Here is a 25,364-nt window from a genome sequence, read left to right as displayed (position 1 = left end):
TGTCCTGGAGAGTAATTTAGGCTGAAAAATAGTGCCTGACTCACAGTCACCTACAGAACTCCATGGTAGAGAAAGGAAATGAAACTAGTCTTCTTGTTCCCAGTGCAACACCTAAACCACTATATTGCAGTGGCTCTCTATATCTATTAAACTTATTTGTTTTAATTTACCAGCTGTGTAATATTATGGTATTTTTGTCATTTGTCTGAGTGATCCAGAAAACTGATAATTTCTTAAGACAAATAAGACCCTGTGAAATATTTTAAAAATATTTTACAGGCTGTTAATAGCTATAAATATTTATCTAAATTAAGAATATCGTCTCTGATAATTTTATGTAAGCAACTGGTCTTCTTTTGTAAAATGTTTAATGTGTGATGGACAGTTTATCATATAACTGGAACCCTTAATCTCACTATTTCTGAGAAGTTTTAGTATGTCTGTTGTCCTCATAATACAAAACATTTCATGAAATACTCTTTCTCTATGTATTTGTGTCTATAAATATTCGTACTTTGTTGACTGGAAAAAGCCTTATTCAGGCATTGGTTGCTTATATCTGTTTCTTCTGTGTTTCCTCACTAGCATGCAGCATACATTAAAATAATGTTTTGATTTTAATGTTTACATATTTTGAACTGGTAATAAGTTCATGTCAATCATCATGAATAATTAAAACACACTTTATTTATTAAATTTAATCTATCTAAATAACAAGAACTTGGGACGCGGTGGCGCTGCGGGTTAAACCGCTGAGCTGTCGATCGGAAGGTCGGCGGTTCGAAACCGCGCGGCGGGGTGAGCTCCCGTTGCTAGTCCCAGCTCCTGCTCACCTAGCAGTTCGAAAACATGCAAATGTGAGTAGATCAATAGGTACCGCTTCGGCGGGAAGGTAACGGCGTTCCGTGAGTCATGCTGGCCACATGACCCGGAAGTGTCTATGACAACGCCGGCTCCAAGGCTTAGAAACGGAGATGAGCACCGCCCCCTAGAGTCGGATTCGACTGGACTTTACGTCAAGGGAAACCTTTACCTTTACCTTTAAATAACAAGAGCTCACTGTCCAAAATCAATTATATTTACAACTACATATTTCTATAACAAGAGCCAATTTGGTGTAGTAGTTAAAGATCCTGGACTTGAAACCAGGAGACTGTGAGTTCTAATCCTGCTCTAGGCACAAAGCCAGCTGGATGACTTTGGGGCAGTCAAGTCTCTCTCAGTTCTAGAAAGAAGACAATGGCAAATCACTTCTGAAATTACTGCTAAGAAAATTGCATGGACTAGTCCAGGTAGTTGACAGGAGTCAGGATTGTGTCAAAGGAACATTTCTTTTTTAAAAAATCCTTAATACTTTTTCAAAAGTATGGTTTGTTGAACAAGCTACAATAGATTACTTTCAATTAATATCTTAGTTTGCATATCACAGAAGAGAACAACTAACAAGGTGCACTGTGCCTTTGCATTTTGGACATGTTTCTTATTTATTTGATATTCATGTAACTCACTACTCACAAAAGTGGCTCCAGGTGGCTTATAATTGGTTAAAAGCATAAAAATGCTTTTTTAACTAAAAATGCTTTTTAACTAAAAAGAAAATATAACAAACACTCCAAACAGAACAACAGGAGATCAGAGGCCAACCATTACATATTTTATTCAAGATCTTTCATTTTTGGATGGACTCATCTCACATTCTGGGCCAATACCCAGGAGAAGAACCAGGTTTTGGGGGCCTTATAGAAAGCCAACAGGGTCAGGGCCATCTGAATCTCAGGGGGAATGTTGGTAGGTCAGGTGCTGCAAGAGAAAAGGCATAACTGTTGCCAGGTGACATTGCTTTACAGAAAGGATCTCAGGCATGCCCACTCTGCCAGATCTCATAGGATGAGCAGAGATAATTGGAAACAGGTAGTCCCACAAATAACCTGGTTATTTCCAGTTAGTAATGTAGTTAGTATAGTTAGTAGCTGCTGCAATGAAAATATTACAAAGGCAAGCCATTGTTAAACTAACATATTGCCTTACAGATTGAATGTATTAGCCAGATAAATTACTACTATGAATCTGGCCATTACATTTGTCTTGACATCAGTACAGCTAACCAATCATAATACCACTGAATAATTAATGTATTAATGTCTTCTTTCCCTCTCTATTCATATTAAATTTTGAAGTGCTTAAAGCAAGTTTACATTCCTTAATCTAGGAGTAATTGAACTGCTTGCATACAACAGTTCTAAAATTTATACTATTAAATTTTTTAATTTTAATATGCAGAATAGATACATATCTATAAATATGACTTTATATATTCATCATTACCTGTGGTAATAATGTTTTAAAGCACTATAAATGAGAGTAATAGCAGTACATACACAATTTAAAGATAAATACCACAACCCCATTAGTAACATTAAATAATGCTGTCATACACCAGCAGTGCAACACTTCACGTTATTTTCTTATTCTGAGTGGTTTATGACAGAAGAATCATATATAACACCATAACTAAATAAAAAAGCAAATGTTGATATTCAGCAATCCTTGTAATCAGTTATCTGGGCTGCAAATATCTAGACCAGCCTTTCTCAACTTTTTGACCCTGGAGAAACCCTTGAAATATTTTTCAGGCCTCAGGGAACCCCTGCACATTCAGGCTCAAATGTAGGGAAGAAGTTACAAAATTATTATCTTTGTTTCATGTGTAGGCCTGTATATACGCATTAACAGTGTTCTTAAACTAAAGAATGAAACTTACCTCTTTAAAGTGCCGGAATTTGAAATAAATTTTTTAAATAAATTGTGATCTCCCAGGGAACCCCTAGTGACCTCTCATGGAACCCTAGGGCTCCGTGGAAACCTGGTTGAGAAACCCTAGACTAGATGGAAGCAAAGAGTTAATTTTCAATGCCTCTTTGCTGCCATGTAATAGCTGCCTGTAATTTTGCAACCCAGATCTGATAGCCCTAATTCAACTTAGTATTTTTCAAAACAGCAGATGAGGGATTTCTGACCTGTGAAGTTTGATCAAATTGAGTTCCAGTCACAGCCAATGAAGTTTTATCTGCTGAGTTATTTCTTTCTTCATTAATTGTATTGCCTAGAAGATACAATTCAAAAAATATATATTTGCCATACCACTCATGAATACAATTTTCTTTATACCCAGAATTTGTAAACTTTTTCTTCCATATCCTCCCAGCAATTCTTAGTCACTGGGGTGTTCTCAAGAAACATAGCTTAAGTAATGGGAGATAACCAAGTTTCACCAAACTTTTATTCCTTGCAAGCTTATCTGTAATGTGTGCACATTTTTCTCATCTAAAAATGTTTCCCCATTTTCTTAAAGAAAAAAGTGTAAAACCCAAACATATTATTCAAAAGACATGCCAGTATCCTTTAATGCTTCAACAGGAAGATCACAACAGTTAACTAAATGATGTGTTTCATTATAATCAAAGCATTACTGAAATAATGAGAAATGTCCTGACAGTATAGATGAAGCAATTTTACAGCTTACAATGATGAATACATTTCTGAAGAGTTTAGGAATCTCTCAATCTCTAACACAAACACACACACACATGTAAAATATTGTTATGGAGAAGCAGCAGCAGCAGCAGCAGCACTAACTACTTCCACTCTTGCTCCAGCAATATCATTGCTACATCCTGCATTCCTTCTAGGCCTGGACATTTTATCTTGTGATTCTTAACTTTAGGGCTGAGACTGTTGGGTGTTGACACCATTGATATTCCTGCTCTGAGAATCTCTAGCTCCCAATGTCACTCATACAATCAAGAAGAGGGAATTGTTGTAATTTATCAGAATTCTCTTTTTTCTCTCTACTTGTTGCCCATTGAAGTGTCAGTCTAGTTTTGCATCTTGCTGGTTTACCCCCCATCCAGTCTAAGATAACCTCCATCAGCTCTGAGGTTATCTCAGACTTAGTGTTCCTAAGACTCATAAAAAGTTAATTATGGGAATCTTCAATATGCATGTTGGACTGCTTTGGTTGAGATTGCTCATGTTTCATTTTTGCCATGCCAGGTATGAGCATGTCTCATCTTGTTATTGGCCCAACACATATGACAGTTTCTACTCTGAATTTATGTTTATTAACTGGGCAGGAGAATAGTGGTCTGAAAGTAGAGGATTTTACCCTTGTCATATCACTTCCTATTAGATTTAGATTTGCAGCAACCTTTATTCCTGTTTATAGTGTCTATTCCAGAGGTTTGTCCCTGGAGGAGGATTTCTAATGGATTCTAAAAGGCTCTGGGGAAGGATCTGGCTGCCCTATGGAATATAGAAATGACCATGGATATTGATACAACTGCTACTGACTTTACTTTCCCAGTTCAGTCTCTTCATGGGTAATGAAGCAAGTTGGGAGAGTAGAAGGACAAAGGTAGAGTAAAAGTAATCCTGAATCTGATAAAATGCCTTATTAAGCATACTTTGTGATTAAGATGGATATAAAAACACTTTTTTGTCCTCCTCTCACCATTGTCCAGCAGAAATTCTCCATGTGGTTCATGGAGATCTGGCTCAGCTAGAGATCATATAAAATCTTTATTAGCCTTTATTTATTAGACGCTTGGAGGGTAAAACCTATTACATCTGTCATGACTTACAATGTTCAGTTTTGGCAGTTCACTCTGCAGAAATATCCTGAGCCCTGACTTCAGTTTTAATATTTGATTAACTGAATGAAGTGGTTGGTCAAGTTCAGCCAACAATATATTTGCTTGACCATCACACCTCATGGTTTATCACATTAAGTGGGAAGTTTCTAAATTCCTCCCTACAAGAGAGAGTCATCCTAACCTCATTAAAGAAGGCTACAAGAAGATCATTCTTGCAAAAATCATAACTGGACCTAGAAGACATAAATTACAGGCCAGTGGCCAACATCCTTTTCCTGGACAATATGCTTGAGCATGTTGTGATTGATCAAACACTCTTTGATGAAACTGATTTCCTAAATGGATTTTCTAAATCCATTTCCACTCTATTTTAAGGATGCTCTGGGCATGTAAATGTCTTTGTTGCCCTTTTGAATGAATTTTACTGTAAGACGGAGAACTCTGTTGATTTGCCTGGATCTCTCAGTGGCTTTCAATACCATTAAAGATGATGGCTTTCTGGACTAGTTACCTAATGTCATGCGCTGCCTACCTCTGAATAACGTTCAGACACTGGGTTGCAAAGCAGGCTCTGGTTTATTTCAGGATAGGTACAACGTTGTTAGAAAAAAGCTGAGAGTGACAGGAGCGCGCCGGTGCGGGGTTTAAATACCCCGCGCCGGTCAGCGCCCCCTCGCTCTCGATCACGTCACCCCCCTTTGTCCCATGTGTTGCCCTGCCATTGGTTGAGGGTTTCCAGGATCGCCCATCCTCCGGTTTTCAATCTTCTGCTGATTGCTTTCAGCTGGGCGATCCCCGTTGCAATTGCCGCTGATGGCTTGGGTGGCTCCGTGATCCGTTTATCTATTGTCTATTAGCCGTTAGTCGTTGTGGGTTGATGGCTACTTAACTTGTCCCCCTTCACCTATTTCCTTGTCATTGTCATGAGTGCCATTGCGCTGATGACTTTAGCTCAACGGCACTCATGACATACTGCCCCCTTTCCGAATAGTGTTCTCCCCCGGGTTTCTGGGTTTTCCCCTTAGAGCTGTCAAAACGCCACATTTTTTTTTTTTTTTTTTTTTTTTTTTTCAAAAGTTCCCGCCGGAGTAGTTGTCGCCCCTCCCTTTGCTCTTCCCTCTACCACGTGCCTTCCCAGGGTGTGTCCATGGTGCGCATGCTCGGGTTCTGACCTGGCGTGCGCATGCTCCAACCACACCCTGTTTGTTTGGCTCAGTTCGGCGAGGCGAGAGGCGTGGCTGGTCGGGTGCTGCTCAGCTCCAGGTAGGGCCCTTTTTTGCTTATTTGGAGTGCGTCGCCTTTGTTGTGTCTCCTGGGCGTTGCCCCCAGGTTGCCCTGTTGACTTGCTTGCCACTCCCCCGCGGCCAGGGGGCGGGGGGAGGGTGCTGGCGATCGTTTGTCACCACCCCGTGGGCCCGGGGCGGGGGGAGTGAGTCCCGGGGGGGGGAAGGTCCACCCAAGTCGCGGGCTTGGGGGGGGCCCTTTCCCTTGGGGCACGGGAGGCGGGGGGAGGCCTGCGGGGGGGGGGGTTGGTTTTGCTGACCTTGATTGCGGTTTGTCGGGGTATGCCCGGTGAAATGCTCTGGTCAGGTCAGGCGCGTTAACGTTGTGCGCCGCCACCCATTCCGGGTGGGGGAAATGTTTCCACCTGACCAGATAGTGTAGAGTTCCTCGTTGCTTACGGGAGTCGAGGATGTCCCTGATCTCGAAGTGGTGTTGCCCGTCGATCATTAGCGGTGCGGGCTGTGGCATGCTTGGGTGCCATCGGGAGGAGGTCGCCGGTTTTAGGAGGCTGGTATGGAACACCGGGTGGAGTCTCCGGAGGTTGTGTGGCAGGTCCAGGCGTATTGCTACCGGGTTCACTATTTGCGTGACTCGGAACGGCCCGATGTACTTAGGCCCCAGTTTTTTCGAGGGTTGGGTTGACTTTAGGAACTTGGTGGAGAGATAGGCCATATCCCCCGCCTGGAACGTCGGTTGTTGTCGCCGGTGCTTGTCGGCCTGCTCTTTGTAAGCAGCCTGTGCCTCCTTCAGCGCCGCCGTGATTACTGGCCATGCTTCCGCGATCTTCCGTCCCCAGTCGCTGGCGTCCACCTGGGGTTCCGGGGGTTGAGGTAGCTCCGGTATGGGGACGAAGTCGCGCCCCGAGACTACTTCGAACGGGGTTTTTCCCGTGCTCGTGTGGACGGCGTTGTTGTATGCGACTTCGGCGAACGGGAGCAGTTCAGCCCAGTCGTCCTGGTGGTAGTTCGTATAGGATCGTATAAATTGCTCTAAGGTGGCATTAAGAACCTCAGTGGCTCCGTCCGTCTGCGGATGCCAAGCCGTAGACAGGGCCTGTTGGGTCCCCGTCAGCTTCAAGAAGGCCCGCCAGAATTTGGAGGTGAACTGTGTGCCCCTGTCGGTCACCACACGTGCGGGACATCCGTGTAGCCTGTACACGTGGATGAGGAAGAGTTTGGCTAGTTGTTGTGAGGATGGGACTGACGTGCAGGGGATGAAGTGGGCCTGCTTTGAGAAGTAGTCCTTCACCACCCAAATGGCCGTTTTCTTCTGGCTGGGTGGGAGGTCCACTATAAAATCCATAGAGATTTCCTCCCATGGGCGGGAGGGTTCTGCCACCCGTTGCAATAGCCCCGCGGGTTTGCCTGGTGCCCGTTTGGCCCTAGCGCACGTTGGGCAGGACGCCACGTAGGTTTTTACGTCTCGCCTGAGCGCGGGCCACCAGAATTGCCGCCGTGTTAGGTGTAGGGTCTTGAGGAACCCAAAGTGTCCCGCTTGCTTGGCGTCGTGTGACCTATGCAAGATCGCCTGGCGTTGCGAGTCCGGGACGTAGATTCTGCCTTCCCCCCATGCTAGGTCTTGCGCCATCGTTACCTTGTCGGGGTTTGCCAGGAACCAGGGGTCGGTTTTGAGGGCGGCGGCGAGGTCCGTGCGCATTCCCCCTGGTAGTTGCGGTTGCCTTCTTTCCGTCGCCGGTTGTCCCGCCGTCGGCTGCGCCGTAGCGTCGAGCTGCCTCCGTGCGCCGCTTCGGGTGGTCACGGCCATCCCCAGTTGCGAGGCGGATAGGACCGTCCCAATGGTGTCTGGGGCGGGCTCTTCGTCTTGGGGCAGCCGGGAGAGGGCGTCGGCCAGGAAGTTCTTCTTGCCCGGCATGAACTTCAACTGGAAATCAAAGCGGCTGAAGAATTGTGCCCATCGGACCTGTTTTGGGCTAAGGCGTCTAGGCGTTCGTAGGGCCTCGAGGTTCCGGTGGTCCGTCCAGACCTCGAATGGTTGGGTGGCTCCCTCGAGTAGGTGACGCCATGTTTCTAGTGCCGATTTCACCGCAAAGGCTTCTTTCTCCCAGACGTGCCATCGCCTCTCTGTCTCGGAGAACTTCCTTGACAGGTAGGCGCATGGTTTCAGGAGCCCCGTGGAGTCTTTTTGTAGCAGGATGGCTCCCAGGGAGAAGTCTGAGGCGTCGGCTTGGACCACGAACGGCCGTTCTGGGTCCGGGTGCGCGAGGATTGGCTCCGTCGTGAACAGCGCTTTCAGCTTGTCGAATGCGGTCTGGCACGCGGGAGTCCAATTCAGCACTGTGCCTGGGTTCTTGGCGCGTCTGGTGTCCCCCACCCCTTTGGTTTTGAGGAGGTCCGTTAAGGGGAGGGCTATCTCAGCGAACCCCCGGGCGAAGGACCTGTAGAAATTCGCGAATCCCAGGAAGCTCTGTAGTTGCCGTCTGTTGCGGGGCCGCTCCCAGTTTAGTACCGCTTCGACTTTTGCGGGGTCCATTTCGATGCCGTCCCCGGAGATTCGATACCCCAAATAGTCTAGGCGCTCTTTGTGAAACTCGCACTTTGTGGGCTTTGCATAGAGCTGCGCCCTTCTGAGCTTGTCGAGGACTTGCCTGACTAAGGTTACGTGTTCCTCGTATGTTTTTGTGTAAATAAGGACGTCGTCGATGTAGACCAGGACCCCTTTAAACAGATGTTCATGCAGTACCTCATTGATGAGCTGCATGAACACCCCAGGGGCCCCCGCGAGTCCGAAGGGCAGTACCTTGTACTGGAAAGCGCCTAGGGGGCAGTTGAACGCCGTCTTCCATTCGTCCCCCTCCCTGATTCGGATGCGATAGTACGCCTCGCGCAGGTCCAATTTGGAAAAGACTTTGCCCGTGGACAGGTGGGCGAGCATGTCCTTCACCAGGGGTAAGGGGTATTTGTTGGACAGGGAAGCCGCGTTTAGGCCCCGGTAGTCGGTACAGAGCCGTAGGGTCCCGTCTTTCTTCTCCCGGAATAAGACGGGGGCTCCGACCGGTGAGCATGCTGGCTCTATAAATCCCCTGTCTAGGTTTTTATCGATGAACTCCCGGAGGGTTGCCATCTCCTTCGGGGTCATCGAATAGATCTTTGGTCTAGGTAGGGGGACGTCGGGCAGTAGGTCGATTCGGCAATCCGTCTTGCGGTGGGGGGGTAGTTGGTCTGCCTCTGCTTCTCCGAAGACCTCGGAGAAGTCGGCGTATTGTTCCGGTAGGTCTGCAGTGGTAGCGGCGTTGTCTTGTGTGGTCGCCTCCGCTCGTCCTACCGTGGGGTTGCTTTTGCCAGCTGGTACTGGTGCTCGATACTCGCCGTCGCCGAATGTGAAGGTGCGGGTCGCCCAGTTGATCCGCGGGTTGTTTTTCGCGAGCCATGGCATCCCCAGGACTGCAATGGGCCGTCCGATGGGCGTGACTACGAACGACGTGCGCTCGGTGTGAGTGCCCATTTGCAGGGTGACCGGCTCGGTTTGTAGCGTGGCTGGTTTCCCCCCCGCTGTGGAGCCGTCCAGCTGGTGGAATGCTAGCGGCGTGGGGAGGGGGAAGCAGCGGAGTTCGAGTTTGGCGACTAGGTCGGGGTGGATAAGGTTTTTTGAGCACCCCGAGTCCACTAGTGCCGCGGCCGTGGTGGCTCCGTTGCCGGCAGAGAGTTGAATTGCTGCCAATATTACGGAGCTTTTGTCGTTTCGTTGAGGTGGTTCGCGTTGCTGTCCCGCCGCCTGCCTCGCCACGCGTTTCAGGGCAAGCGGGGAGCATTTCCCGCCGGCTGGTCGGGGTCGGTATTGTCCTCTTCTCCCCAGTAAGCGTCCCAGCCATCTTCCGGTGTCGCTGTGGCCACGGTCATTCGGCGGTGAGGGGGCGGCCCCGGGTTGGGTGGTTTGGGGCTAATTTTCGGGGCGGGCTTGGGCGCGCTGGTCGGCAGTCGGTTGGCGAAGCAGTCCGCCGTCTTGTGCCCTAATTTGCCGCACCTCCCGCAGGGCTCCCGGTTGAACTTCATTTTTGGGTATATGGGGCCGGCCATCCCCCCGTGTGGTGCGGGTACCTTTTTCCCGACGTAGTTTGTGTCTTCCGTGGTTGTCATAAGGAAGGTGCGGTGCGCGTGTTCGGCTTTCCCCGCGAGGTGGATCCACCCGTGTAACGTTTCTGGGTCGTCGCGGTAGAGGGCCCATTGGAGAACGTCGCGGTTGAGCCCCTTTTTGAAGATTTCTAGCAGGGTGGTCTCAGACCAGTCGCAGACCTTTCCCGCGAGGGCTTTGAACTCCAGGGCGTAGTCAGGGACCGTGCGTGTGCCCTGTTTAAGTCTCTGGAGTGCGCTTTTCGCCCGTACTTTAGCTAGGGGGTCTTCGAAATAGTTTTTCATCTCGTTGATGAAAGCAGGGAAGGTGGCGAGGGCGGGGGAGCTGGACTCGTACAGTTGGACGTACCAGTCCGCCGCCCTGTCTTGGAGTTTGATCGCCACGGCGGCGATCTTGTCGGCCTCGGAGTCATAGGAGTGTCCGTGCCTCCCCATGAACTCCCTAGCGTTGGTCACAAAAAACGAGAGTTTTGTGGGGGTCCCATCGAAGAAGATGGGGAAGTCCTTTGGGGCCCGGGCGTTTTGTGCGGCCCCGCCTCTCGCTTCTCGGGGTGTGGTGTCGGCCGCCTGTGCCGTCTGCTGGCCCTCCGCTGGCCCGTGTGGGTTCGATGCTTCGCTCGGGGTGTGGGCTTGTGCGGGGACGTCGTTGGGTGGCGCGGGGGGCATAAGCGCCTGGAGCATGGTCCGGAGTTCCGTCAGCTGAGCCCGCATGGCCGCGAGTTCAGCTCGTGCCTCCTCGTCCACAGCCCGCGCCGCCGCTGGGGCCGGTTCCGTTGGCGCGTCCTCGGGGGTGGTTTGCCGGCGTGGTTCATCGTCCCTCTGCCGCGGGTCCGCTTCCTCCGCCGTCTGATGGGTGTCTCCGTCGTCCTCCTCCGTGTCGAGCGCCGTGGGGCTGTCGCTCCACGCCCGTTGCTGGGGTGCGATGTGGGGCGCGGGGTCCTCCGCTGGTTTCGGAAGTCGTGCTGCTCCCTCCCGCGGTCGGGTTGCCTCCGTCGCCATCTCCCCTAGGGGTTGGAGCTGAGGCTCGGGTCGGGTTGGGTGGGCGTCCATGGCTCCGGGAGTCCGCGGTGCCTCTGGCCTCGGTCGGTCCTCCTCTGCCTCTTGCCGCGCGGCTCGCCCTCCTTGCCCGCGCCGTTCCGGCCTCATCTTGCTGGTCTTCTCGCCGTCTACTCCTCCCGCGGCTCGTTGTCGTCCGGTGGGGCTCGGCGAGGCTGAGTTTATGACTCTCAGCTTTATGTCATGCGCTGCCTACCTCTGAATAACGTTCAGACACTGGGTTGCAAAGCAGGCTCTGGTTTATTTCAGGATAGGTACAACGTTGTTAGAAAAAAGCTGAGAGTGACAGGAGCGCGCCGGTGCGGGGTTTAAATACCCCGCGCCGGTCAGCGCCCCCTCGCTCTCGATCACGTCACCCCCCTTTGTCCCATGTGTTGCCCTGCCATTGGTTGAGGGTTTCCAGGATCGCCCATCCTCCGGTTTTCAATCTTCTGCTGATTGCTTTCAGCTGGGCGATCCCCGTTGCAATTGCCGCTGATGGCTTGGGTGGCTCCGTGATCCGTTTATCTATTGTCTATTAGCCGTTAGTCGTTGTGGGTTGATGGCTACTTAACTTGTCCCCCTTCACCTATTTCCTTGTCATTGTCATGAGTGCCATTGCGCTGATGACTTTAGCTCAACGGCACTCATGACACCTAAGCTTGGTGTGAATCAAATAATCATGAAGTAGTTCAACTCATTACTGGATAGTCTCTAGAAAGCAATGTTGGGGAATTCTGCTTGGGTTTACAGAATGGGGTTCTATGAGATTCCATGTGATTCTCAACATTATTCAATCAACATGAAATGGCTCAGAGAGATTATTCACAGATATAGAATAAAATATCATCAGTGTGCTGATGGCACCAAGTTCTATTTCTCCTTTTTACTGGCTTTGGTGCAATTTTTTAGCCACTGCCTCCCTGTAAGAATGGACTAGATGAGACCCAAACGCTGAAGCTCAATTCAGACGAGGGAGAGGTTCTGCCAGTGGATGGCATAAGCCCTGGTGAATGGGATTCAGCCCACCCTGGATGGCATTATATTTCTCATAAAGGATCACACTTATAGCTTGGAAGTACTCCTGGATTCATTGTTGATTTTTCAGGCACAAATGGCCCCTGTGGCATGAAGCACCTTTTACTAGCTTAAGCTGATATACCAACTATATAGTTGGTATATCATCGAATAGTGATAACCTTGCTACAGTAATCCATGCCCTGATCACTTCTACTTGACACTATCACAATGTGTTATATAACTGCCTTTGGCTATGGCTTGAAAATTCAGTTAGTACAAAGAGCTCCAGTCAAACATATTGACTGGAAATAGGTAAAATGAACCCATCATGCCAATTCTATGGCCTTCATTGACTCCCAATTTGTTTCCAGACCCAAATTTAACCTGTAAAACCATTCATGGTTTGGGACCATAATATCTAATGGAACATCTCTTCCCATATATTTGTACTTATACCATAATATTTTTGGAGGGCATGATCCAAGCACACTCCCATGCTAAGGTGTGGCAAATGGCTACCTGAAAGGAGCTTTTTCAGTGCTAGTTCCCTGTTTTTGGAATGCTTTCCCTAGCAAGGTACATCTGGTGTCATCCTTACTGTTCTTTTTGGCACTAGACATTCCTATTCTTGCAGGATTTTTAAACAAAGTATTAATGTTGCTATAATTTGTAGTTTTGCATCACTGTTTTACTTTCTTTTATAGTTTTATTATTTTATTGCTTATTTTATGCTGTATTTTATTTAACGTTTTAATGTATTTTTAATCAAGGGTTTTAACAATTGTTTTGTTTGACTTTAAACTGCTTTGAGATTGCTGTTTTTAAAATGGGAAGCAGTATACAAATGTTTTAAATAAATAAAATATATAAGTAAAATAGCTTGGATCACTAAATATTTCTTGAAGACAATACTAAGTCATGTGAATGAAATAATGGTTCTACTGAGAAACTGGTTTTCTAGAGTTTAGTTTAAAATCTCAGTATACCTCCAAAACAGATTTAATTCTTCACAATTATGTATCAGATAGGATTGTGCAGTTCTTTGGATTCATTTCCAAGTGTGGGTGAAGACACAAACACAGAACCTGTTTGCAACTTCTTAACAGTCACACCTTTTCCTTGGATCACAAGCCAATTTACTTTTGGCATGATGAAAGCAAGACAGATTAACATCTTCAAGGGATGGCAGCACACAGGATCTCCTCTAAACTGTCACAATGATCCTCCTGAAGGGAAGCAAAAGCTTATGCCTACCTAATAAAAGCAGCTAATACTGATTTTTATTGGACATTTCTGGCCTTAACTGGAAATCAAACCAATTAAAGAAAAGACATATCAATTCACTAGATACAGCCCAGAGGTAAGCAAAAAACTCTAAAATATTACATGAAATGACCCTGTACCTTCTCTAAACTGTTATCTCAGGACCAGAGATGTCCATGTATTTGTACAGAAAATGCTTGAAAAGACAGGGGTGGGGGGGCAGAATATCCTCAGCTTCTACCCAGGTGACTAAACTGGAGTTGCTTAATTTAGTAGATTCTAGAACTTTCTACTGCAGTCTTAACACCAGTATTATGTTATTATTATACATGACAGAGTTAGCAAAATATTAAAATCGAACATTTTCACAGAAAATTTACAAAGCTAGAACATGTTCAGGCTACAGTACTTTGTAAGCTGTTTTTACTCTGCTTTTACTGCATGTTATATATGTGATATAAGGCTTTTTATGGATAATAGGAAGACTTTATAAAATAAAAGTTAAAGACTACATGTGTGCGTTGTTTAAATATTACTTAAATCTAGCACATTATGCATGCTTTTTTTTAAAAAATAAAATGACGTTTCTACTTTCTTGGATCTGAGTTCATTTCATATTAATTTATACGATCTTCAAAGTATGTGAGTTATAGGATATAATTACTTTTGCTCAATTCTGAGCAGTGATTTTCATGGTTGCTAGGACATTACACAGTTTCTGGTCTTGTTCATCTTTGAAAAGGCTATAAACAAAAATGTCATCCATGAACACTGAAATATCTTGCAAATGCTGTAGGGAAACAGACATTTACCTTTGAGGAAACTTAGAAACATTAGAAATCCTCATAGGTGATATTTTAAAGAAAAATCTACCAGCGTGATAAACATAGTTAATTAGATCCACTAAAGCCATTGCCAGCATCGGGCAATAGGAATACCTAAGCACCAGCAAGTTGTGGGAAAATATCATCTATAGTGGGAAGGATGTACCTCTTTTTTTCCAAAGTTTTGTTAAAACAACTAGTCTACAGATTTGTTAAATGAACCACTGTTCTCCCCCAAAGCTCCATTAGTCCAATAATAATTTCAGTCACCTGTTACTGGACCATCCTGTTCAGTTCTGGTTGAAGTAGTAGGACAAGTACTGTTTTGACTTTATGAACTGCATAGAAATAGCTCCTACTTTAAGCTTAACTTTGTTGGAGGAAACCTTAACCATCCTATTTCAGTGCTAGGTTTCTGGAGAGTTCTGCCACACAGCATACTAGGTATATTGCAACAGATGTCTCTTGGCTCATAAGACTGTTTATATGACACAGCACATATTTTAAGCTCATACTTTTTCTCTTAGGCAGTGTAAATTCTTACTGTCAGAATATGCAAGGGATATGGAAGTTTGCTGGAGACAAGACGTGTCTCAAAGTTTGACAGACAAATTCTAAAGTCACAATTATATTGGATCCTTTATCAAAGATGCTGTACTGCCCATGATTTGTTGGAAACTTCAGGCATACCACTGGTTCCCAAGCTCATCAGTATCACCTTATTTTTCAATTTTCTTCACTACTCAAAGAGACAGTTGCAAACTGACCCATTTTCTTACAATTACATTTTATTGCCAACTAAACAGCAATTTGCCCTCTGTTCATAACTTAAAGGCCTTCATAAGTACTGATGCAGAATGCTTTGATAATGGGGCAAAGCTTTTCTATTCTTGCTTTTTTGTCTGCTTTCCCTCTGTAGGCTTGTTTCAATAGCTGGGGATTTTTAGCAACCATCTAAAGCCCATCTAAGATTCCTTAGTCCTGAACCTAGCCCTTGATCAGTTGAGTTTATTATCTGCACAGCCCAATTACTCAACTCACAGCCAAATATTTATCCTCTCAGACTCCGTTATATATAATAGAACCCACATGAAAGTCTGAAACATTCAGTGACAAAGATATGCAAAAAGTCAGAAAATCCAAAAGTGGGCAAATATTTCTGTTATTGTACCACAACTAGAACAGAAGCATACAATTCTTTCTAGGCTGAAGACCACACTGCCTGTGCTGAGAATAATGGAATTCTAGCCAGAACAAACTATACTGCAATGGAGCCAGAACAAAAATTAAATGAAAAGTGCTGGTTGTCACTTTTAAAGCCCTACATGGCTCAGGATCTGAATATTATTAGGATTGCCTGCACCCAGCCATTTCTGCCCTTCTAATTAGATACAGTAGGAAGGGCATCCTTTGAGTCCTTTTTTAAAGCAAGTGTTATCCTCATGGACCATGCTGCCCCTCTCCTTTAGAACAGTGCTCCACCTGTGGTGAATTCAGCTCCAACCCTGCTGACATTTAGAAAAGCTGCGAAGACCTGGCTACTTCAGAAAGCCTTTGGGGACTGCTATGACAGGTAGGTTCCTCCCTGAAGTAAATTATTGCTATGAGTAATATTCCTTGGTGTGATGGAGGTGAAGTACTATTACTCTGCTTATTCTGAAGTATTATTATTTTGCTTCTGTGCTGCATTACTATTATGCATTGTTTTAATCTTTTTACTGTATTAGAGTGTACTTTTTGAGAGTCATTTGTGACTGAAGTGGCTGTAAGCCTAAGTAAATAAATATGTACAAATAAATAAATAAATAAAGTTGTTTTATTTATACTTATATTTACGTTTATTTAAAATTACATTAATATTATAAACTTCTGTCATATATTACTTTTCCGCTTCTGTCACATTAAAAAGTCTAATTTGGTAGGCAGCATTTGGAGGCATTATGAGGCTTTTGAAAGCTACATGTGTCCATATGCATCTGTGGACTAGAATACTGCAGCAGCCCAATAGTTAACGTATCTGAAAAATGCAGTTACTTTGAAATTAGCACTTGATTTTAAAAAGTTATGTTCTGAAATACCCTTTTTATCATGAAATGTCATTCTAATTAGTAAACAGGAGAGAGACCCAATATTTAGAAACCCCCTAAGGAGCAGAAGCATGAGTTAGCTGGATATTGGGCCTTCTATAAGAATAAGCAGACTAAGGAGGGTAAGCAGTTTATGTAATTGCTACAGCAAATAAGCAAGATATATCTTAAAATTAAAAAATGAAAGAAAAATGAAAGAAAAAAACCTCATGATGAAACATAGGAGTTGTTCCAGATAGGACATTAATCTACTGTTTAATTAATTCAGTTTTAGAATTGAAAGTTGTTTCATGTCTTATATTATTTCAAAATGAAGAAGCATTCATTTAGTATTCCTAAAAAATTCATCCTACCACCTCAATTTGTTTTAGAATTAAGTTGAGTAATATTGTAAGACTACTATATTTTTTAGAAAATACTTCAAAAAGTATTTTTGAAATAAATATAAGTATTTTGAAAATAAAATTTACTTTATTTTAAATTATGCTACAGTTAGCTCACTACATTCATTGAATAATGATAATAAAGCAGGGAAAAAATGAACTAAACATAAAACATGAACAAAAAGAAAATATTCACATAAGTTTAAAAAATCAATATGAAATTAATCTCATTAAGCTTCTTAAATCTTAAATTCTATATAGCAATATAATTTGTCATATTCTCATTTTGAGAGCACAGAGACTTGCTCTAACACTGAAAACAAACTCATACCCTGGATCCATTCCTTAAAATTGGAAGATTATTTTCTTTTCAGTTATGTACTGAGCTGTACCCCAAGCTCAATAAAGCCAAGGCTCTTCATATGACACATTCCATATTTTGGGAATGTAAATCAACATCGCACTGGGAATCTTAAATGTATTTCTTCAAACAAACATACTAATTTGAAACAAAACAAAGCTATAACAGAATAAGTCCAAATCAGGTGGGTTAAGGAATGTTCAAATTTCTTACAATGGCCAAAATAAAAAATCTAGTGTCTGTACTTTTTAAAACATTCTTTGACGGGTCCAAAAGATCTGAAGTAATATTTTCTGATTATTTTGTTTCAATTTTAAATCATAAAAAGTATATTTCACAGTTTTTAATACCTGGACCCAATGATTTTCCAGAATTGGGTATTCTAATTCTTCCTTCCACTGATCAAAATATTCAACCAATACTAATTTTCATTTCACTTTTTAATACCTTATAAAATTGGTTTGTTTCTGTTCACTGTAGTATCTCTTAAAGAAGCTAAAATTACACTCAGAGACTGCTAAAGCATCTGGCCCATATTATTTAGTTAATATATGTTTCACCTTTATATATTGCCAAGTGTATTTGAAGGCAAATCAAACTCAAGATACAATCTCCAAAAAATCTTTAAAACTGTTCAAAATCAGTTGATATAAACTATTAATCTCTCGTTTAGCCCTGATATTTTCAGGGAAGATATTTTGCTTGAATTCTTGGGCTAAACTAGGGACATTATACCACAATGTCAACCTCTCATGTGATTCAGAATCAAATCATAACTGTTTAACTATTAATAACCAAATATTCCTATTAGATTTCAAAGCAGAAAAGGAAAATCCTGGTTTAATATCCCTAGACCCTAACAGCTGCCACAATTTCAAAGGTGTTATGCATTTATTTTCCAAATGGAAAGAAAGAAAAATAATCACAATGAGTCTCCTACCAGAAAAATACAGATGTTAAGATAAAAGGTCAGTGATATAGTTGAAAATCTGGCAGATTAAAGTGCCATCCTTGTAAGAGATATGTTAGTCTACGATAGCCAAAAATGGGAAAAGGTACTAGATTCCTTCTAATCTAATCCAAATCACAATTTGGCCTAAAATCTTCTAGATTCTTTATCCTGCCATAAATATTTTCTCACTAACTTATCTATTTCTATGATATACCAAATGGAATTAACATTGGAATCCTGCTTAAAATATATATTAATCTCAATGTAATATTCATTAAAATAATGTTAATCTTACCCCAAAGACTTGATGGCAGTTCTGAACTCTGAATTAAATCCACTGAAGTCACATCAATATATTTTGATATGTTTAATTCAACATACTGTACATTGGGAAAGATGTAAACCCAAGTATTTTACAGAATCTTTACAAATTGTAAATCCTAGCCTCCTACAATAATCTATGCATATAGTATATTCTAATGGCAACAAATCAGACTTATTCCAATTAATAGAATAGCCAGAATATAAACCATATTGCTTTATGACTTCAATAAGCTTCAATAGCGACATTACAAGGATAACCAAAATATCATTGGCATACAAGAACAATGTACTGTATATTCAGTATCAAATGCCACCACACCTTCAATATCTTGAGACTATCTAACAGAAGAAATCAATGATCAGAGGACTAAATTGAAAATCGAAGGAGACAAAGTATCTCCTTGTTAGATATCATGATATAATTTTGAGAAATAAATCCATTGATGATAACTTTAGCCATAGGATAAAGATATCAAATTGTAATCCAGTGAACACAAGATAACGGAAATCGATATCTTTTTAATGTCCTGTTCAGACTATGCACCAGACAGGTTCTCAGTGAATATTCTTTAGTAAGAACTATTTACAATAATTCAGTCTCAATATGCAAAACCTGGACTTGGAACTAGACTGGATTCGGCTGGAAGCCCCGGACTAGGCTGGATTCTCTGGACTGGAGACTTGGAGCAAGGCATGGAGCATGGAACTAGGCTAGACTTGACTGATTGGACTGCGGTGGCCACGAACCTAGATCCTGAACAAGATAGGTGTGAAACTTTGAAACACGCTGGAGTCTGCAAAGCGTGATTGCATAGAACTGTGGACAAGTGGTGGTGTGAAAATTCTTCCGTTTGACTGTGCTGTTGAGGAGAATGCGGGTCTTCGAGGCTTGATGCAAAACACAGGCTACCAGGCTCGGCTGACACTGATTCCTCGATTGCAGCAGACGTAAAATCTGATTCTTCCAAATGGAACTCGGGCTCTGGTCCTTCTTCGACGGCAGATGCCAATTCCAATGCTGGTAAGGATTCTTCTCCCAAAGCTGCAGGCTTAGAGGATCAGTTGTCTCCGGCAGCTCGCTCTCGGCATGGCTGCCTTTTATCCTGATCTTTGGCACGCTTGGAGTCTCCTGTAGCCAATTGGGCTGCCTTCTCTTTCACATGCTTTTCAGCCCATCTCTGGCACGCTCTGATTGGCATATTCAAATCCTCCTCCGGATCTCGCCCAATCAGATTGTGGATTCTTCTCGCTCTGCTGAGTCATGCTGGAGTTTCGTTCCTCTGATTCCAGCTCGGTAAGTTTCCAATTCCTCCTCTGACTCAGAAATAGTTTCACTTTCCAAGTCAGAGGCAAGCTTGGTTCTGACACTTAAATTATTTCACAATTCAATCTGGACCATATCAAAGGCCTTTTCAACATCTTACAAAATTGGAAGAGCTGATTATCCACTTCTATATCCATAATATCAATCACCAGATGAATATTGTCAGACACATCTTTATAAATTCAGATGGAGATGGGTGTATTATGGATGGTATTACTTTCTGTAGTCTCCTAGCTAATGTCATGTTCACCGTTCCAATGTTACCGTTACATCGTAACGTTTCGCATGTCATTTGGCTGATGCGTGTTTCGTCTGGGAGGGGAGGAGGATTCCATCTCGTGGGATTGTTATATGTTAGCAGCTGGATTGGAATGTGTTTGGGTTATCTCATGTGTTCAAGGTTCCTTTCCCAGGACATCAGCAGAAACGGTTACCAGCACCTGGGGGGGGGGGGGAGTTTGCAATGGCAGGGCAAGGGGAGGGATTACGTTTGAGCCGAGGGTTTTTAGTTTGTATTTGGCGCACTTTTGCTCATTCTCAGCTTTCTCTGTATTTGCATACTATTCTTTAATAAATCAGATATCATTAAGTTCCTGCTTGTGAGTCTGAGTCTATTAGGGTAGGCAATCCTTACAGCTAATGTTGCTATTAATATTTTAGTGTCCAAGTTAAGCAGAAACATTTAGTGTTCAATTAAGCTAGCACATCTTATAGGATCTTTTTCAAGCTTTAATAATGTGATGTAAGGAGAGAACTATTCATGTACCATCTAACACCAGCTAATTTATCATTATTAATTTTCAAAACCAGAATGTCCTAACTACCAGGAAACACACTGAGACAATGACTTGGTCTCTAATATTTATTACTAGTACTTAACAAGAATCCTAACAAACTGAGGAAGCGTGGGAAAAACCCAGCCATATAAACCCCAAAGGTTAAGGCGGTCCCGATCTGTGTCTCTTTGAATGGCTGAACAGTTCCTCAGTGCTACGCATGCGCTTGACAGTCTGGGTGGGAGCCCCCTGCTCGCCATCCTTACTCATGACACAGAATCAACAATGATCTGAAATTGCAAAAGGACCTACAGAAGAGTCCATCATTGATCTACTGTAGCAAAAGAAATTAAAAAAAATATCTAAACTGATCTACCCTAAAATAGCTTTGATGTACACATTAAAAAAAAGTATATTATCTATGCTTTGGATTTAAAAAGTGCCAAGTCTCTTCATTTGAATTCCAATGTGTATGCTTATAATACCTTCCTATTCGGAGAAAAGGTAAGAGGTTATTATCTAAGTGAAAATCTTGAATTTCATTATAATACCCATACTTAGAAGATACTGAAACTTGAAAGATTTTTCAAAGCAATTATGAAATATTTCAGGAGGGTTCTTAACAGGAGATAAAAGGGCAGTAGTGAGAGAAACTGTTAAATATAAAAAAATAAAATATCCTTCAATATCACAATATTCATGCTCCAAGTCAATTTTAAAATTGCTATTAAATATGAAAACTATCCCATTTGTTTGTTTGAATATCCACTAATATAAGTTTGTCCAATCCAAGACCCAGACCTTGAAAAAGACAGTACATTTGGTAAAATCTGTGTTCTTGTATCATAATAATACCAGGTTGTAATTTTTCCAACCTGTTGCAAATTTGACTCTTTTTTTTTTTTTAAATCTAAGTCCGTTTATATTCCAAGCAGCTGTCCCACTAGTGACCAGAGCTGTCATGGAAAACTGTAACTGAGGTCTTGATTAAAAAACAAAATGTTAATGTGAGTAGCTAAACAGTGCAGCTGCTCCATTTCAATGAACAGGCATCTCTTCTCCATTCAGCTGTGAAGAATGGCACAAACTATAAATTGTTCCCTGTTGATAGGTTCTATAGCAAGAACAAACTAAATTGCTTTCAATTTTCAAAACCATGTATCTCTACCTTGACATCCATCCATCCATCTGGAAAATGCTATGTTTTGATTATTTATAGCCCATAGTTTTAGCTTTAGATTGCATCCACACAGATAGCAAAGGATTGTTCATTTGTAAAATGCAGAACACAGTTAACTCTAATATCAATAAAAATGCTATGTCAGTATATGTCAGCACACTAGAGATTCATACCACAAATTAAAATTTTGACTTCATCCATTGAAATCTCTAATAGACTAGAACATTTGGCATAATTTGACTGCAAAAATGCTACTTCTCCTTAAAGCATTAGAGTAATTATATCCGTCATATAAAACACTTTGTAGTCCATTATGCTGGAGTGAATAGCACTATACTGTAGTGATTATGATGTTGGACTTGGCCTAGAAGACCCAGGGGCTCTTTATCCTTTTTTGCCCACCACTAGTAATAAAATCTTATGTCTGAAAAATGTTTGTCCACTGCAGACATAATCAATTGGTGGGATATCCTTGTTAATTACAGAGAGCCAGTCTGGTGTAGTGGTTAAGGCATCAGGCTAGAAACAGGGAGCCCATGAATTCTAGTCCCTCCTTAGGCACGAAGCCAGCTGGGTGACCTTGAGCCAGTCACTCTCTCTCAGCCCTAGGAAGGAAGCAATGGCAACCCACTCCCAAAAAACATGGCCAAAAAAACTGCAGGGGCCTGTCCAGGCAGTCGCCACGAGTCAAAAACTGACTCAAAGCACAGAAAAATCCCCAACCCGATACATTCACAGAAGTAACTGTCAACCATTGATCAATAATCCTAACTCTAACCCATTTGGCAGGAAAAAAAATGCAAGGCAGCTGAAATAAGTGGATGTAATTGATGGGAATAAAATGGGGACACCCAAGAATGTCGCCTTGAGTTCACAGGAAAAGATAGAATATAAATGCAATAAATGAATATGAGTCACTCATTCACTCACTCACTCACTCACTCACTCAATCAAAGATATTAGTTCAAAGGCAACAGGAGTGAGAAGAGTGGATGATAAGAGTAAATCTGCTTTCTGTTGCTATAGCAAAGAGGACTAGAATCAATAAGTTTAAATGATAAAGAAAAAAAGGAATTCACCTAAACCTTAGAACTTCCTGATGATATAAGTTGTTCAATGGTGGAAAAGACTGCTTTCAAATTTAGGAGATTCTCCTTTGTTAGAAGTTTTAAAGTAAAGGCTAAGTGTCCACATGTCACAGATTTCCTTGCAATATTAAGTTATGAATCTACTTACATTTCCATCTATTTGCTTCATGTGTCGAAATACAGGTAGTCCTCGACATACGACCCAAATTGGGAATGGAATTTCTGTTGCTAAGCAATGCGGTTGTTAGGTGAGACATCACATGACTGCATTGTTTAGCGACAGCAATCCTGGCACTCCCCACTGCCATCATTAAATGAATTCCACTGGTTGTTAGCTGAGGACCCGCCCCAGTCCAAGCCTTTCGGGGCTTGGTCCCTCCCATCCCCAAGTCTCAGTAAGGTAAGGGACTCCAATTACCCCCACCTGCCATCTTCCCCCTGCAAGAAGCTTGCAGGGCAAGAAACCTCTGAGCTGCAGCACAGTGCAAAGCCACCTCTGGAAGCCTCAGCCACCCCACCCCAGGCCCAGCTGCAGTCACCCTCACCACCCTGCAGTCCAAAACCCCTCCCACCCTGCACTCCGCCACCCCAGCTGACTTTCACCATCTCCTTGCTCCTGCTGCTGACGAGGCATGCCCAGCCCTTCAGACCAAGAAGCCCCTTTGCGCCACGCTTGCGGGCTGAGCTGGGGCTGGGCTTTGCACTGCAGCTTGGGGGCTTTGCAGAAGGAAGGAGAATGTCTCACGAATGGCCAGCAGCTTCTAACATGAGCTGCAGTATGTGTGCCAGAAGCGTCCCGGAGAGTCTGTGGGTGCTTCTGGCACGCACTCTGCAGCACACATTGGAAGCTGCTGGCTGTTCATGAGACTTTGCAGGAGGAAGGCTTTGCAGGAAGAAGGAGAAAGTCTCATGAATATAATTGTGACTTTAGAATTTAATATAATTGTGACTTTAGAATTTGTCTGAATTTGATGTTCATGCAGAAAGTCCTCGTAAGTCGAGGACTACCTATTCCATCTGGCATGGTCCAGGAAACGAGCCTTCTTTGCAGTGGCACCTGCCCTCTGGAACATCCTGCCACTGGAGGTCAGGCTAGCTCCATCCCTTTTGACCTTCAGGAAGTCCCTGAAGACTTGATTCTGCTGCCATGCTTGGGATGGGGAGGGGGGGAGTCATTCTTGGAGATGGCTGACACCTTAAAGTGCTCCCCTCATATTTATGATCTTTTATAGCCATCTGGATTTCTATTTTATTTTTTAATCTTGTATTGTATTGTATTGTATTATATTGCATGTTTTATTATTATTATTATTATTTTAATGTTTTAATTGATTAAGTTATTGTAAACTGCTCAGAGTCCCTCCTTGGGGGGAAATGGGCGGTAGTACAAATCTGAGACATAAATAAAAAATAAAATAAATAAAGGTCAGTTGGGGCAGTGGAGTACAGGGCGGCAGAGGTCTCTGAGTGCAGGGTGAGTACATGAGTGCAGGCTGAGTTAATGGGTCAAAAAATTGGATTAGTTTATACTTGTAGAATACTGTGTATGCATTTATTGAATTTACTTCAATTTATTTCTCAAATTTTGTTGCCACCCATCTCCCCCAGAAGAGGGACTCTGGGTGGCTTACAATTAAAATACCATAAAACAGCATATAAATCATAAAATACAAATATACAATATAAATGTAAAATGGGATCAAGATGGCAGTTCAAGGTTCTGATTCAATTCATGCATGTATGAGGACCACCTTAAGGCATCAGCCATCACCAAGAATGACTGCTCCCCCTCTTGACCCAAGTGAGATGGTAGAGCCAGATCTAACTTATTCTGGAAGGTCAGGAGAGAAGGGGCCTGCCTCACCTCTGGGGGAAGAGTGTCCCAAAGGGCGGGAGCCACAGCAGAGAAGGCTCACTTTCTGGACCCCGCCAGTCAGCATTCTCTTATGGACAGGGTCCGTAACATGCCCTCTCTGCATGACTGGATGGGATGGGTCAATGTAATGGGGATAAGACAGTCCTTCAGGTAGCCTGGCCCCATGCCATGTAGGGCTTTAAAGGTAATAACCAACACCTTGAATTGGACCAGGAAGCAAACTGGCATCCAGTGCAGCTCCTGCAGCAAAGGTGTTACGTGTGCCAATCTTGGGGTACCCAAAATTGCCCACATGGCCGCATTCTGGACCAGCTGTAGTTTCTGGATACTCTTCAAGGGTAGCCCCATGTAGAGTGCATTGCAGTAGTCTATATGTACAGGAAATCCTGAAGTTATGGCTGTTGCAGTGTCCCCGCGGCTATGTGATCAAAATTTGGGCTCTTGGCAGCCTGCCTGCACTTACAACCACAAGGGTGCCTTTAAAAGGCCGTAACTTTAAAAACCAGTTGTAAGTCCATTTTTTCAGCACAGTCATAACTTTGAACAGTTGTTGAACAAATGGTCATAAGTCGAGGACTACCTGTACATTAATTCAATAAAGTACTCAGTACACAGTACTCTTACAAATTAATAAAGTACTCAGTACACAGTTACAAATTAATCCAAGTTTTGGACTCATTAATTCTTCAAGGCTTGTGCATCACAGAACTCAATTAACATTTGTAGTCTTTCAACACACTAGATTTAAGAAGGCATCTGAAACACAGATCTGGACAAGTTTAGCTGCAGATCATAATTTGTAATAATTAAGAATATTCAAACTATACCAATTGTGCTACTGATGAGA

The 25,364-nt window shown here is 43.2% G+C and overlaps 1 protein-coding gene across 2 annotated transcripts in view; it reads right to left on the bottom strand.

Annotated features, from left to right (window-relative positions):
• Positions 1-25,364, bottom strand: part of UMAD1 (UBAP1-MVB12-associated (UMA) domain containing 1) — a 53,965-nt gene that overhangs the window by 11,352 nt on the left and 17,249 nt on the right. For both annotated transcript variants that reach the window (XM_063303672.1, XM_063303673.1), the window contains exon 3: positions 3,018-3,103. In XM_063303672.1, the coding sequence (XP_063159742.1) occupies positions 3,018-3,103 (86 nt within the window). The remainder of the gene's footprint in view (positions 1-3,017; positions 3,104-25,364) is intronic.

This window comes from Candoia aspera, chromosome 4 (assembly GCF_035149785.1).
Source record: "Candoia aspera isolate rCanAsp1 chromosome 4, rCanAsp1.hap2, whole genome shotgun sequence".
NCBI lineage: Eukaryota > Metazoa > Chordata > Lepidosauria > Squamata > Boidae > Candoia > Candoia aspera.
Note: the sequence above shows the minus strand (reverse complement) of the source record. Positions and strands in the feature narration are given on the sequence as shown.